The sequence below is a fragment of the Schistocerca nitens genome, chromosome 4 (assembly GCF_023898315.1).
Source record: "Schistocerca nitens isolate TAMUIC-IGC-003100 chromosome 4, iqSchNite1.1, whole genome shotgun sequence".
NCBI classification, from domain to species: Eukaryota; Metazoa; Arthropoda; class Insecta; order Orthoptera; family Acrididae; genus Schistocerca; species Schistocerca nitens.
In genome coordinates, this window is record NC_064617.1 from 496,024,861 (window position 1) to 496,039,376 (window position 14,516).

Below are 14,516 nucleotides of genomic sequence, written 5' to 3' on the forward strand. Positions count from 1 at the left end.
TGAATATGGTCCTCACTAGGGATAACGAAATCTATACCACATGACCTTGAGGCGAATGTGACCACACAATTCTTGGACCACCATAGAATGACTGTTACCGAGTGTATTTTACTTCAGACCACTCTATTCTCGCGATATTCTCTTTTCTGGAGAAGGTCGTGGGGGATGATTCTCAGAGTGAAAGCCCGGGTTGTGGTTCATTGCTATCGAGGACGTTTCCGCCTGCCAGATGACCACAGTACTATTCTGGAACAAAGGGCCGAGAATCTTAAGATGAGTTCCTCCTTTGAGGCTGGCGTCTCATTTGAAAGTTTCGTTTATTCGGAGCAGAATACACATCAGATACGACAATAAACGTTTAAATGTGGTCTCCCCAAAGCACGAAAGAAACTTCCCAGTTTCCAGTTAAAAAGGACGAAAAATAGAATCTGAAGCTTAAATAACGAAGAAAAATAAAACTTAAGCAGAAATATGGAGATCCTCACTCATCATTTCACTAACCACAACCCATTATCTGATATATGCAGTCTTATGAAATGACGATTTACACAAAGAGATTATTTCATAAATGCGAGCACATCATCATAGATATTCGACTCCATAGTCCTGAAATATTTTGAATGCCAGTTTAATACACAAGATTTCCATTAACAACGAAAGATTCCCAGCTGCAAACAAAAGATGTTGATGAAATTAGTCGGGTATGCAGAGGGGTCAAAATAATTCAATACTTTTTTTTCGTTTTTCACTAGCTTCAGTTTCAACGGAAAAATCACACCACAGAAAGTAATTTGGAACATCTTCAAAACCTTGGTACATAAAAATGTTCTTGATAAGAAAATTGAACAGTAATTAACGTTATTGAAGATTGTATAATTAACATCTGTAATAATTTGAAATTTTTCAAAATGTTACCACTATTAATTAATTTCGAATAATGAAAATTCATGTTACAAAATAAATTAAAGAAGCTTTCACGCCACATACGTCCATATGTACTAAAGCTGTCCATAAATAATATAGCTCGTTTCTGAAATACCATTTTAGAAAAACAAGCTACACACAGTGTGCTGTTCGAGTATTTTCAACATACCCAATTACACCACCTAAATTTTCGTTGTATCTTAATATTTATTTTACTTATTTGTGTCTCATGTTTTAATTTTTTTTTATTTTATCTTTCACATTCTCCTTTTTTAGTTCACCATTTCACATACTTATTATTTTCAGTTAACAAAATAGGCATAACTGAATATTATGATACAAAATCTATCTGCATCTGCATCTACATGGATACTCTGCAAATCACATTTAAGTGCCTCGCAATGGATGCATCGAACTACCTTTACGATTCTCTGTTATTCCAATCTCATGTACCATGCGGAAAGAATGAACACCTACTTCTTTGGGTACGATCTCTGATTTCCCTTATTTTACCGTGGTGATGGTTTCTCCCTATATAGGTAAGCGTCAACAAAACATTTTCGCATTCGGAGGAGAAAGTTGGTGATTATAATTTCGCGAGAAGATTCCCTCTGTTTTAATGATATCCATCCCAAATCCTGTATCATTTCAGTGACACTCTCTCCCCTATTTCTCCATACTATAAAACGTGCTGCCGTTCTCTGAACTGCCGCGTGGGGTAGCCATGCGGTCTCAGGCGTCTTGTCATGGTTCTCGCGGCTGCCCCCGTCGGAGGTTCGAGTCCTCCCACGGGCATGGGAGTGTGATGTCTTAAGCGTAAGTTAGTTTAAGTTGGATTAAGTAGTTCGTAAGCCTAGGGACCGATGACCTCATCAGCTTGGTCCAACAGTCCTTACCACAAATTTCCAAATTTTTTTCTTTGAACTTTTTTTGATATACTCCGTGAAACCTACCTGGTAAGGATCCCACACCGCTCAGCAGTATTCTAAAAGAGGACGGACAAGATCTGTAACATTTCCTAAGTGTCCCGACAATAAAACGCGGTCTTTGGTTATCCTCCCCCACAGCATTTTCTGTGTGTTCCTTCCAATTTAAGTTGTTCGTAATTGTAATTCCTAGGTACTTAGTTGAATTTAAGGCTTTAGATTTGACTGATTTATCGTATAACCGAAGTTTAACGGTTTCCTTTGAGCACTCATGTGGATGACCTCACCCTTTTCGTTATTTAGGGTCAATTGCCAATTTTCGCACCATACACATATCTTTTCTAAATCGGGATGCAATTTGTTTTGATCTTTTGATGACTTTACTACTCGATAAACGAAAGCGGCATCTGCAAACAACCTAATACCGTTGCTCACATTGCCTCCCAAATCGTTTGTATAGATAAGGAACAGCAAAGGGCCTATAACACTACCTTGAGGAACGCCAGAAATCACTTCATTTTTACTCGATGACTTTCCGTTAATTATTACGAACTGTGACATCTCTGACACGAAATAACGCATCTAGTCACATAATTCAGACGATATTCCGTAAGCACACAATTTCCCCCCGCTTGTGCGGTACAGTGTCAAAAGCCTTCCGGATATCCAAAAATGCGGAATCAATTTGAAATCCATTGCCAATAGCACTCAACACTTCGTGCGAGTAAAGAGGTAGTTGTGCTTCACAAGAACGACGTTTTCTAAATCGGTGTTGACTGTGTGTCAGTAGACCGTTTTCTTCGAGATAATTCATAATGTTCGAACACAATATGAGTTCCAGAATCCTAATGCATGTCTACGTTAATGATATGGGCCTGTAATTTAGCGGATTACTCCTACTACCTTTCTTGAATATTGGTGTGACCTGTGGAACTTTCTAGTCTTTTGGTACTGATCTTTCGTCGAGTGAACGGTTGTGTGTGATTGATAAGTATGGAGCCATTGCAATAAGCATACTCTGAAAGGAACCTAACTGGTATACAGTCTGGAGCCAAAGACTTGCTTTTATTAAGTGATTTAAGTTGCTTCACTATTCCAAGGATATCTACTTCTAAGTTACTAACAGTCGACCAGAATCTCTTTGGATTTTCTGCCAGGTTTCGAGACAGTCCGCGTTAAATTTCGATCTTCTGTAAAAGATCACCCATCTTGGAGATTTTGCGTCCGTTTGAATTTGGTATGTTTCTTTTGTTGTTTCTGCAACAGCGTTCTGACACTTTTTGTTTACCAAGTAAGATCAACTCCGTCGTTTGTTAATTTATTTGGTATAAAACTCTGAATTGCTGCCAATACCATTTCTTTGAATTCAACCAACATCTGGTCTATACTTACATCATTAATTTGGAATAAGTGGACTTTGTCTCTCAGGAAGGCGGCAAGTGAATTTTTATCTACTTTTTTGAATAAATATATTTTTGATTATATTTGGAGGATTTTGGGACGGGTCACCATACTAAATTTTACAACAACAACCCTGTTTTCACTAATCCCTGTATCCGTTTTGAAGCTCGTTATTAGCTCAGGATTATTTGTTGCTAAGAAGTAAATTGTGATTTCACAACAGTTTCCTAATCGTGTGGGCTCATGAACTAACTGCTCGAGATAATTTTCAAAGAATTCGTTTAGCCCAATTTCGGATGATGTTTTATACGTACCTCCGGAATTAAACATGTATTTTCGCCAATATATCGAGAGTAAAATAAAGTCACTACCACCTATAATTGTATGACTCGGGTACGTGTTTCAAATCAAACTCAAGTTTTCTTTGAGCTTGTCAGCAATTGTGTCATCTGAATTGGGAGGTCAGTGAAGGGATCCAATTATTATTTTATTCCGGCTGCCAACAATGACCTCTGCCCATACTTACAGGAACTATTACTTCAATTCCGCGACAAAGTAAACTACTTCTAACAGCAATAAACACGCCACTACCAACTGTTTTAGTTTATCCTTTCGGAACACCGTTCGGTTCTTCGCAAAAATTTCGGCTGAGCTTATTCTGGCTTTAGCCAGCTTTCAATGTCTATAACGATTTGAGCATCAGTGCTTTCTGTTAGTGCCTGCGGCTCTGGTACTTTCCCAAAACAACTACGACAATTTACAACTGTTATACCAATGGTTCCTGTATCTACGTTCTTCCTGTGTTTGTCCTGCACCCTTGTGACTCAAGTCCTTCTTGTGTTTTCCCGAAGCCCTCGCCCATAAAAAGCCGCCCAGTCCACGCCACACAGCTCCTGCTACCCGTGTAGCCGCCTCCTGTGTGTAGTGGACTCCTGACCTATTCAGCAGAACTCGACACCCAACCACTCTATGGCACAAGTCGAGGAATCTGCAGCCTGCACGGTCGCCTCTGATTCAGACCCTCCACTCGGTTCTGTACCAGAGATCTGGAATCGGTCCTGTCGGCCAAAGTCGTCTCCAGTATGTATCAAATCGGAAAGCAAGAACATCCGAATAATTTTATGATGGGATCCGACTGACGCTCAAACGAGTAAAAATTGCTGCTCCTTGTGACGTGTCTATCAAGAAGGAAGTCCATCACTGTGGACGTGAAGAACAGACCGAAATTGTTGTACCTACAGTACTAGGAGCCCACCAGCACGCTACGCAAGGCAAGCACTAATTTTATAGACTTGTTTGTTTGATCTCAGAACATGTAAGGGTTACAGTCAACTTACTTTCAAACTTATTCTCCGAAAATTTCTGCACCAAGTCATCACCAGTCCTTTTTCTTGGTCGTGTTTTGCTGGGAGATGACAGTTTGAAAGTTTTTTGGCTTGTTTGTTTAATAGTTGAGTAAAAGGTACGATAAGTAAATTCATTATTATTATTACGAACTACTTCATAGTAGAGAGAGAAAGAGAGAGACATTCAATTTAAGAAATTGCTTTGCTTTATAACACCATCTCTAAAGGTGGTCGCTTTGTTCAAAGAAATAACTTTAATGTTGCTACACATTTAAATTTGTTTTGCATGCTAATTCATGATTTACGTAACAAGTTTTTCAAAAGTAAAGATGGCTGCCACTTGGCCAGTCCCAGTTTGCTTCCATGTTGTTTCGAAGTAAATTCAAGTAATACAAAAAAAAAAAAAAAAAATTACAGCCATTGAAAGGCACTGTCACACTAAAACCAATTAAAAGAAAAACGTTTAAATATTTCATAATTGCTCCTTCAAAGCTGGCGACCGAAAATAAAATTTTAGGAACAGTTTTTCTTACAGTGGGCCTAACTAAGGTAAGGTTTCGAGTCTGCTGTGGTGTGCTACTGCGGTGTGGATGGATCTGATAACAGCTAGGTCAGACATTGTACAATCCTGTGTGCCCCACCGAATTTGATTATCGAGCCCCTTCATCCACATTGCGCTTTGTGTAGAAGCCCACGTTAAATGATCGCCTTGCAGTGTAAAGTCTATTACGTTACACCGCTCATAGATTTTGTTCAACATAGAAAGTTTATTAACAATATTTGCAGTAACATTTTTCAGTGGAAAGTTTACGTTAGCGGGGGTGAGTGAACGGCTGTATTGTGGCTTGAGCAGAAGAACGCGGCCGCGGAGACACCGTTAAGATTTGTTGTGCCAGTGTCCGCTAGGCGGCAGAGGAGGGCCGCTACCCGCTTCCAAAAGGCATTCGTTTTCGTCCGGACGGCTGGCATGGAACTCTCACTCAGCAGAAAACAACTAACGTTATTATGTGCACTGAAAATGTATTTATTTAAACAAAATTAGTAGAAGGAAAGACGTCCTTAGTTAAGAGTTTGTTGTTTTCAACTACGTTTCGTAAAGACAGTACGATTCCGCGCGATTTCGTACAAGAGTTATTTAATACTACGAATCGGTCACACGTGGAATCGGCTGGTTCGGTCACAAACAGAAGTGGACGGATGACGCCGAGTTTGTTGCCGAATTGGGAGGTCTCAGAGGGACAATTTTCCGTGTCAGTCTTGCATTTGTAGATATCATACCCCTCCTTGACCACGCCACAGGAGGGGATGAAACAGGTGGGCTGATGGAGATTGAGCACTCTTTCCTACTTCGTATCACGTTAATCTCATCGAATGCTTTTGATAGTCCCTAGTGAAGAGGGGCAGCAGCCTTTTCAGTAGTTGCCGGAGCAACAGTCTGGATGATTGACTGATCTGGCCTTGTAACACTAACCAAAATGGCCTTGCTGTTCTGGTACTGCGGTACTGCGAACGGCTCAAAGCAAGGGGAAACTACAGCAGTAATTTTTCCCGAGGGCATGCAGCTTTACTGTATGATTAAATGATGACGGCGTCCTCTTAGGCAAGCCGGCCGAAGTGGCGGAGCGGTACTGGGCGCTTCAGTCTGGAACGGCGCGATCGCTACGGTTCGAATCCTGCCTCGGGTATGGATGTGTGTGTCGTCCTTAGGTTACTTAGGTTTAAGTAGTTATAAGTTCTAGGGGACTGATGACCTCAGATGTTAAGTCCCATAGTGCTCAGAGCCATTTGAAGCCATTTTCCTCTTGGGTAAAATATTCCGGAGGTAAAATAGTCCCCCATTCGGATCTCCGGGCGCGGACTGCTCAATAAGACGTCATTATCAGGAGAAAGAAAACTGCCGTTCTATGGATCGGAGCATCGAATGTCAGATCCCTTAATCGGGCAGGTAGGTTAGAGAAATTTAAAAAGGGAAATGGATAGGTTAAAGTTAGATATAGTGGGAATTAGTGAAGTTCGGTGGCAGGAGGAACAACACTTTTGGTCAGGTGAATACAGGGTTATAAATACAAAATCAAATAGGGGTAATGCAGAAGTAGGTTTAATAATGAAGCAAAAAATAGTAGTGCGGGTAAGCTACTACAAACAGCATAGTGAACACATTATTGTGGCCAAGATAGACACGAAGCCCACGCCTACTACAGTAGATGAGACAAACGAAATTATTCGGGTAGTGAAGGGAGACGAAAACTTAATAGTTATGGGTGACTGGAATTCGAGAGTAGGAAAAGGAAGAGAAGGAAACATAGTAGCTGAATATAGATTGGGGCTAAGAAATGAAAGAGGAAGCCACCTGGTAGAATTTTGCACAGAGCATAAGTTAAGCATAGCTAACAGTTGGTTCAAGAATCATGAAAGAAGGTTGAATACATGGAAGAACCCAGGAGATGCTACAAGATATCAGATAGATTATATAATGGTAAGACAGAGATTTAGGAACCAGGTTTTAAATTGAAATTTCCAGGTGCAGATGTGGACTGTTACCACAATCGACTGGTTATGAACTGTAGATTAAAACTGAAGAAACTGCAAAACGGTGGGAATTTAAGGAGGTGGGACCTGGATAAACTAATTAAACCAGAGGTTGTACAGGGTTTCAGGGAGAGCATAAGGGAACAACAGACAGGAATGGGAGAAAAAAATACAGTAGAAGAAGAATGGATAGTTTTGGGGGATGAAATAGTGAAGGCAGCAGAAGATCAAATAGGTAAAAAGACGACGGCTAGTGGAAACCCTTGGGTAAGTGAAGAAATATTGAATTTAAATGATGAAAGGAGAAAATGTAAAAATGCAGTAAATGAAGTAGTCAAAAAGAAATACAAACGTCCCAAATATGAGATCGACAGGAAGTGCAAATTGGCTAAGCAGGGATGGCTAGAGGACAAATGTAAGGATGTAGAGGCTTATCTCACTAGGGGTAAGATAGATACTGCCTACAGGAAAATTAAAGAGACCTTTGGAGAAAGGAGAACCACTTGCATGAATATCAAGAGCTTTGATGGAAACCCAGTTCTAAGCAAAGAAGGGAAAGCAGAAAGGTGGAAGGAGTATATAGAGGGTCTATACAAGGGTGATGTACTTGAAGACAATATTATGGAAATGGAAGAGGATATAGATGAAGATGAAATGGGAGATACGATGCTGCGTGAAGAGTTTGACAGAGCACTGAAAGACCTGAGTTGAAACAAGGCCCCCGGAGTAGATGACATTCCATTTGAACTACTGACAGCCTTGGGAGAGCTAGTCCTGACAAAACTCTACCATCTGGTGAGCAAGATGTATGAGACAGGCGAAATACCCTTAGACTTCAAGAAGAATATAATAACTCCAATCCAAAGAAAGCAGGTGTTGACAGATGTGAAAACTACCGAACTATCAGTTTAATAAGCCACAGCTGCAAAATACTAACGCGAATTCTTAACAGACGAATGCAAAAACTAATAGAAGCCGACCTCGGGGAAGATCAGTTTGGATTCCGTAGAAATGTTGGAACACGTGAGGCAATACTGACCCTACGACTTATCTTAGAAGCTAGATTAAGGAAGGGCAAACCTACGTTTCTAGCATTTGTAGACATAGAGAAAGCTTTTGATAATGTTGACTGGAATACTCTCTTTCAAATTCTGAAGGTGTCAGGGGTAAAATACAGGGAGCGAAAGGCTATTTACAATTTGTACAGAAACCAGATGGCAGTTATAAAAGTCGAGGGACATGAAAGGGAATCAGTGGTTGGGAAGGGAGTGAGACAGGGTTGTAGTCTCTCCCCGATGTTATTCAATCTGTATATTGAGCAAGCAGTAAAGGAAACAAAAGAAAAATTCGGATTAGGTATTAAAATCTATGGAGAAGAAATAAAAACTTTGAGGTTCGCGGATGACATTGTAATTCTGTCAGAGACAGCAAAGGACTTGGAAGAGCAGTTGAACGGAATGGACAGTGTCTTGCAAGGAAGGTATAAGATGAACATCAACAAAAGCAAAACGAGGATAATGGAATGTAGTCGAATTAAGTCGGCTGATGCTGAAGGAATTAGATTAGGAAATGAGACACTTAAAGTAATAAAGGAGTTTTGCTATTTGGGGAGCAAAATAACTGATGATGGTCGAAGTAGAGAGGATATAAAATGTAGACTGGCAATGCCAAGGAAAGCGTTTCTGAAGAAGAAAAATTTGTTAACATCGAGTATAGATTTAAATGTCAGGAAGTCGTTTCTGAAAGTATTTGTATGGAGTGTAGCCATGTATGGAAGTGAAACGTGGGCGATAAATAGTTTAGACAAGAAGAGAATAGAGGCTTTCGAAATGTGGTGCTACAGAAGAATGCTGAAGATTAGATGGGTAGATCACGTAACTAATGACGAGGTATTGAATAGAATTGGAGAGAAGAGGAGTTCGTGGCACAACTTGACTAGAAGAAGGGATCGGTTGGTAGGATATGTTCTGAGACTTCGAGGGATCACCAATTTAGTATTGGAGGGCAGCGTGGAGGGTAAAAATCGTAGAGGGAGACCAAGAGATGAATACAGTAAGCAGATTCAGAAGGATGTAGGCTGCAGTAGGTACTGGGAGTACTTGCACAGAGTAGCACGGAGAGTTGCATCAAGGTGCTGCCCCACTTTGTCATTAGGAAAGCGTTGAATCGTCAGGGGGTGTCAGCAGTGCCAAAGGATAAAAACTTCGTCATGGTGCTCACTACAATGCGAACTGTCGTTTTCGACCGTGAAATGTGTGAGAATCAACGACCGAAGGAAAGACGTTGTTTCATTGACCCCCTTTACGGCTCCTTCTGAGGCCTCTACGTGACGATTCTGAGCGTCAATATGTCTAAAATCTTTTCGACGTCCATTCACAAGGAAACAATTTCATTTTAACGCGTGACGCCGTTGTTCTGACCTCCGTCGCACATGCGTCGAAAGAAGAGATAAAACATGGGTAAGAGGGAAAGAAAGGACCTTCTCATCACGTGACACGTCCTCGGTGTCGTTGGGAAGAATTGTGGTGAAATTTGGTGCCAAAGTGACGTTATTAACCCACCTCACATCTCATATGAACTTCTGAACTCTGGCCTTTTTTCTCGCCTTGCTGTTACAAGCATGGCTGAGCCCGAGGTTGACGCATCGCGGCGCCACGCTTTTGCACTGCTGCAAAGGAAGATTGTACTCATATTTGAGGCGGACTTCAAAAATTCCACGACGCTACGGGAGACAATTACGGCGTTTCCAAGAAGTGAATCTTTAACGGTTTTGCACAATATAGATACATTTAAGAAAAATATCTGTATGTAGTGTCTTACCTTGCCAAAACTGCCCTTTCCTATCGCTCTCAGTATCTGGAAGTGGTCGAAATTAACTGAAAAAGCACAGAAAGAAGGCAACTATTAGTTGAAACTCCAGTCATAAACCAGAAAGCGAGTAAGTAGGAAAAGGTAAGTAGTCACACGTAAATGGGATCTGGTCGTTGTTAACTGTACAATCATATTTTTAATTATAAATTCACAAGCTGTATAATACTTTACTCTGTAAAATAAATGAAGTTCGAAATTCAGTCGCTCGCGAGAGGCAACACTTAGAGTGTGTGCACAAGCTCGGATTGTTGAAGGATTCTGAAACAAATTAACTATCTACATTTCAAATTAGCAATCCCAGTCTTTGCTTTGACTGCGATTCATTGGCAAAACACTTAGAAGGTTCAACAGGTCTACTAAAGAGGCTGCTTACATCACGCTTGTCCGCCCTATTCAAGAGTATTTCTGTGCGGTGTGAGATCCACATCAGGTGGGACTTACAGATGACATCGAAAAATTACAAAAAAGGGCAGCATGTTTTGTATTATCGCGAAATAGGGGAGATAGTGTCACAGACATGATATGTGAATTGGAGTGGCTATCAGTAAAACAAAGGCGTTTTTCGTTGCGACGGGATCTTGAAATTTCAATCACCAGTTTCTCCTCCGATTGAGAAAACATTCCGTTGGCACCCACCTACATAGGGAGAAATGATCATCACGATGAATAAGAGAAATCAGTGCTCGCACAGAAAAATTTAAGTGCTCGTATTTCCCGCGTGCCGTTCGAGAGTGGAACGGTAGAGAGACAGCTTGAAGGTCGTTCATTGAACCCTCTGCCAGGCACTTTATTGTGTATAGCAGAGTAATCACGTAGATTCAGATGTACTCCAAGAGTGTGAAGCGATTCAGGCAATTAATGGGAGAGCTACATCTGGATGGGAATTTGTACCTCCGTTCTCCTGCATGCGAGTCTGTTCTATCACCGTGCCAAATCGTTCGATTTGATGTGCTCTCTACTACTATTCATTAATACACGAGGTGAAATAAGTGACTAATGTCATAAGCTGAAAACTCAACTATGGTAACTAACACATAATTTACATTTGCTGTTGAGTGAGGTGAAATACGTGAAATGCATGTTTCTGTTATGAAAAGGATAGACTATAGGCTTTTTATTTTGTGAATCAAGTGCGGAAAACATGAGAGAAACATTGTAAAAAGAGGAAAAAACGTACAGAACAAACAAGGGAAAACATTTTAAATTTTTTGAGGACAGCATACGTTCGTTTATTCATTCTCTCGTCGAGCATCACGTGACAAGGCGCATATTCGTTTACACATTTTTAAAACGTTCTACAGATATAGTTTAACGTGATATGAACAAAGATTTATTTTACTATGTAGCGTCAGAGATGCAGTTAGAGGATAGAGCATTAAAAAGTTGATATGTGCAACAAATAAACTTAAAATAATTCTTTAAAATTACTAAAGATTATATGGCTAGGGAAATCTGTCTGTTCATTTAAAACAGATCCAGGCTTTTTGATTTTGCAGAAGTATATTTCTAGTTGTAACAGATTAAAGGTGTTACCATTGGCTTTATTGTAAAGTGCGGCCTAACACTTTTCTATCCTGTTGACAATGTACATCGTTTCGACTATGTGCTGTGAAATAACCAATTTTTTTAAATGGTTGAGTCTGAAAGAATTTGTGTGTCCTCGGAAATGGGTTTTGGAATATCTGCCTTTCTTACCCACATAGGGGCAGGGCAACTGGGGAATGATACTTTATACATTCCGCTGCTGCTGAATTTTTAGTTATCTGTGTTTATCTAATGATACTTTATACATTCCGCTGCTGCTGAATTTTTAGTTGCCTGTGTTTATCTAAGCGTCCTAACTTATTACTATCAGACAATACAACCGCTACATTGGCTTGTTTGAATAGCCTAGCAATTTTTTGTGACATATGGCCCGGGTATCAGCTGCTGGCAAACATGTTCCCATCTTTGTCAGTATGGTGATATTTTGTCTTATTTTTGGATGTTAGTGAATCTAAATTACGAGGCTGTATGGCTGTGTGGCGATTGTTTATGGCAATAGTCTGCATTTTATTTTGTCCAACTTTGACCTAAAGCTAATTTCTTCTAAGGCAAGTGAGTGCGCTCCGTGTGCCACGGACTTAAAAGGCAGAAGGTTTGTTTGCAGTGGGACAGAATGATGAGTTGTCAACTGTTATGTCTGTTTACGTTGAACTTATGTTTCTATTGGAGGCAGGTATTTCTAAGATACAGGAAATTTACGTTTTTGTTGTCCTCATATTCTAGTGTGAATTTTATGTATTCGTGGAATAAAATTAATAATGCAAGTAGATCCTCGATCTCCAATTTTGTACCATCGTACTGCAGCAGTTCATCATCAACATACCTCCAGTAATATACTGTTTTACTTTTGAGCCCATTGTTTTCTTCAAAGAAGTTTTTTTCAGATAATTGAGAAACAAATGTGACAGGAAACTTCTTATACTGCTGCCCATGGAGCGAACCTCTTTCTAGTTGTAAATTTTCCATTAAAGGTTAAGTTATGTGACAATGTTAGTTGCAACATGTCAGTGACCTCTGATATTTTTGAAATGGACAGTATTTTATGTTTTACTAAGTTTTTTTTTTAAAAAATTAACTATTATTTCTTCTGTCAGTGCATTTGTAAATAGTTTAGCTACATCAAAAGAAGCAAACGTGGTACGTACAGAAAATTCTATATATTTCATTATAGTTGCTAAACCAGCAATGCACATACACATACATAACAATTGGCAGCTCATCATGCCACCCCACTGAATACAAATATGCTGCTTTTAGATCTATGCTACGTAGATTACACTCACTAGACTCAAAAGAAATCAGCCTTAGGACAGAAATGCACGCAATAGAAAATATTACCAAAAACAATGGCTACACAGCCAAAACAAGTGATAACTGAGACACATTAATACACAAAAATGAGACAAGATTGCTGCATTAAGATAGAAGGGAAAATACTACACAATGAAGGTAACGGTAGGATCCTAAATATGTTAGAACAATTGGAAATATACCTCCACAAAATCAAAAAGCGTAAATCTGTATTAAATGAACGAACAGGTTTCGCTAGCCTAAGTTATTTTAGTGATTTTAAAGACTTTTTTTAAATTTATTCTTTGCATACACTCTAACCATGTGTCCGACATTACGTGACAAACTTTATCTTTGATCATATCACGTTAAAATACACCTGGGAAGTGTTTTTCAAATATGTAAGCAAATGTGCACCTTGAGCGGCGTGATTTTGAATGACAGAATGAATTAAACAATGTATTCTGACCTCAGAACGTTAAAAATGTTCTTCCTTGTTTGTTTGGTAAGTTTTTCCCTGTTTTTTTTATTTTTTTTTCACTGTTTCTCACATATTTTCCGCTCTTGATTTACGAAATACAAACCCTTACATACAACTTTCTCATATCGGAAACATAACTTTCACCTCACTCAATAGCAACTATAACTATATTTTAGACTTTTTGCACCTGAGATGCACCTACAGGTTCCGAAATGTATCGTGTAATTTAATCAAACACGAAAAAATTGTGACTGAAGGCATTTTTATCATTGCAATTTTGTCAAATAAAGACATGACTGGCGACCATAGCTGTTTCGTGATACAGACTGTTGATGGTGCGTAGCAGTAACAAGCCACAGTGGTTTTATGTATTTTATTCAAAAAGTATCTTTACCTGACTCGAATTAATACGATTCATCATCAGACGTGTTTGATGCATTCGTCAAAACACATGTTATGTTGGTTTACTGGTAAGTGGTGAGTTATTGAGTGGCGAGTTACGTGAAACGGCGGTCTGGACCCTTTTTTAACAGTTTTTCCCCTACTAAACACATTCATATAGATAATTTCTCTATTTGTATTCTCTCTGTCTCTCTCTCTCTCTCTCTCTCACTCTCTCTCTCTCTCTCTCTTTCTCTCTCTCTCTCTCACACACACATACACACAGTAAATGACAACCGGGGACTTAGTTGACGTATACAGTAGTATAAGAGTTTTGCTTTATATGCAGACAGGTGGAAAAAATTTATTTATATTGGAAGGTAGAAGGTGCTTCTCGAAGTTTTTTCAGGAAAGGAGTATGAGGCAATTAAATTTGCTCATTGGTCGAAGTAGCTGTTTTTGTGTATGCGTACTTCTATTTCTTCTAGAAAACATTAATAGAGTCTCCTTTTTCTACTATGTGTAATACTTTCATATCGATCTTAGCGTTTCTCACTGAATAGTTTTCTTCAGAACTGTGGGTTGAAAATGTAGGTTTGTTTAAAATGTCAAATCTTACAGTATGAAAGTGTTCTACGTACGTCAATTTTGAAACCTCAGCCTGTCTTACCAACGTAAACCAGCAGGCAGCTTACCAGCAAACCAACGTAACATGAGTCTACGAGAGAATGAAAGCCCTCTGATTATATTAATTCGAAACCCGTTACTGAACTTTTGGAATAAAGTAACCTAAAAGCAAATTGTAGGTGGTTCCCGCTTTAC

At 39.4% G+C, this 14,516-nt stretch overlaps 1 protein-coding gene across 1 annotated transcript in view; it reads right to left on the reverse strand.

Annotated features, from left to right (window-relative positions):
* LOC126251894 (serine/threonine-protein kinase 32A) overlaps positions 1-14,516 on the reverse strand; it is a 620,320-nt gene that overhangs the window by 393,197 nt on the left and 212,607 nt on the right. The window contains exon 2 of the mRNA XM_049952606.1: positions 9,947-10,002. Within this exon, the coding sequence (XP_049808563.1) occupies positions 9,947-10,002 (56 nt within the window). The remainder of the gene's footprint in view (positions 1-9,946; positions 10,003-14,516) is intronic.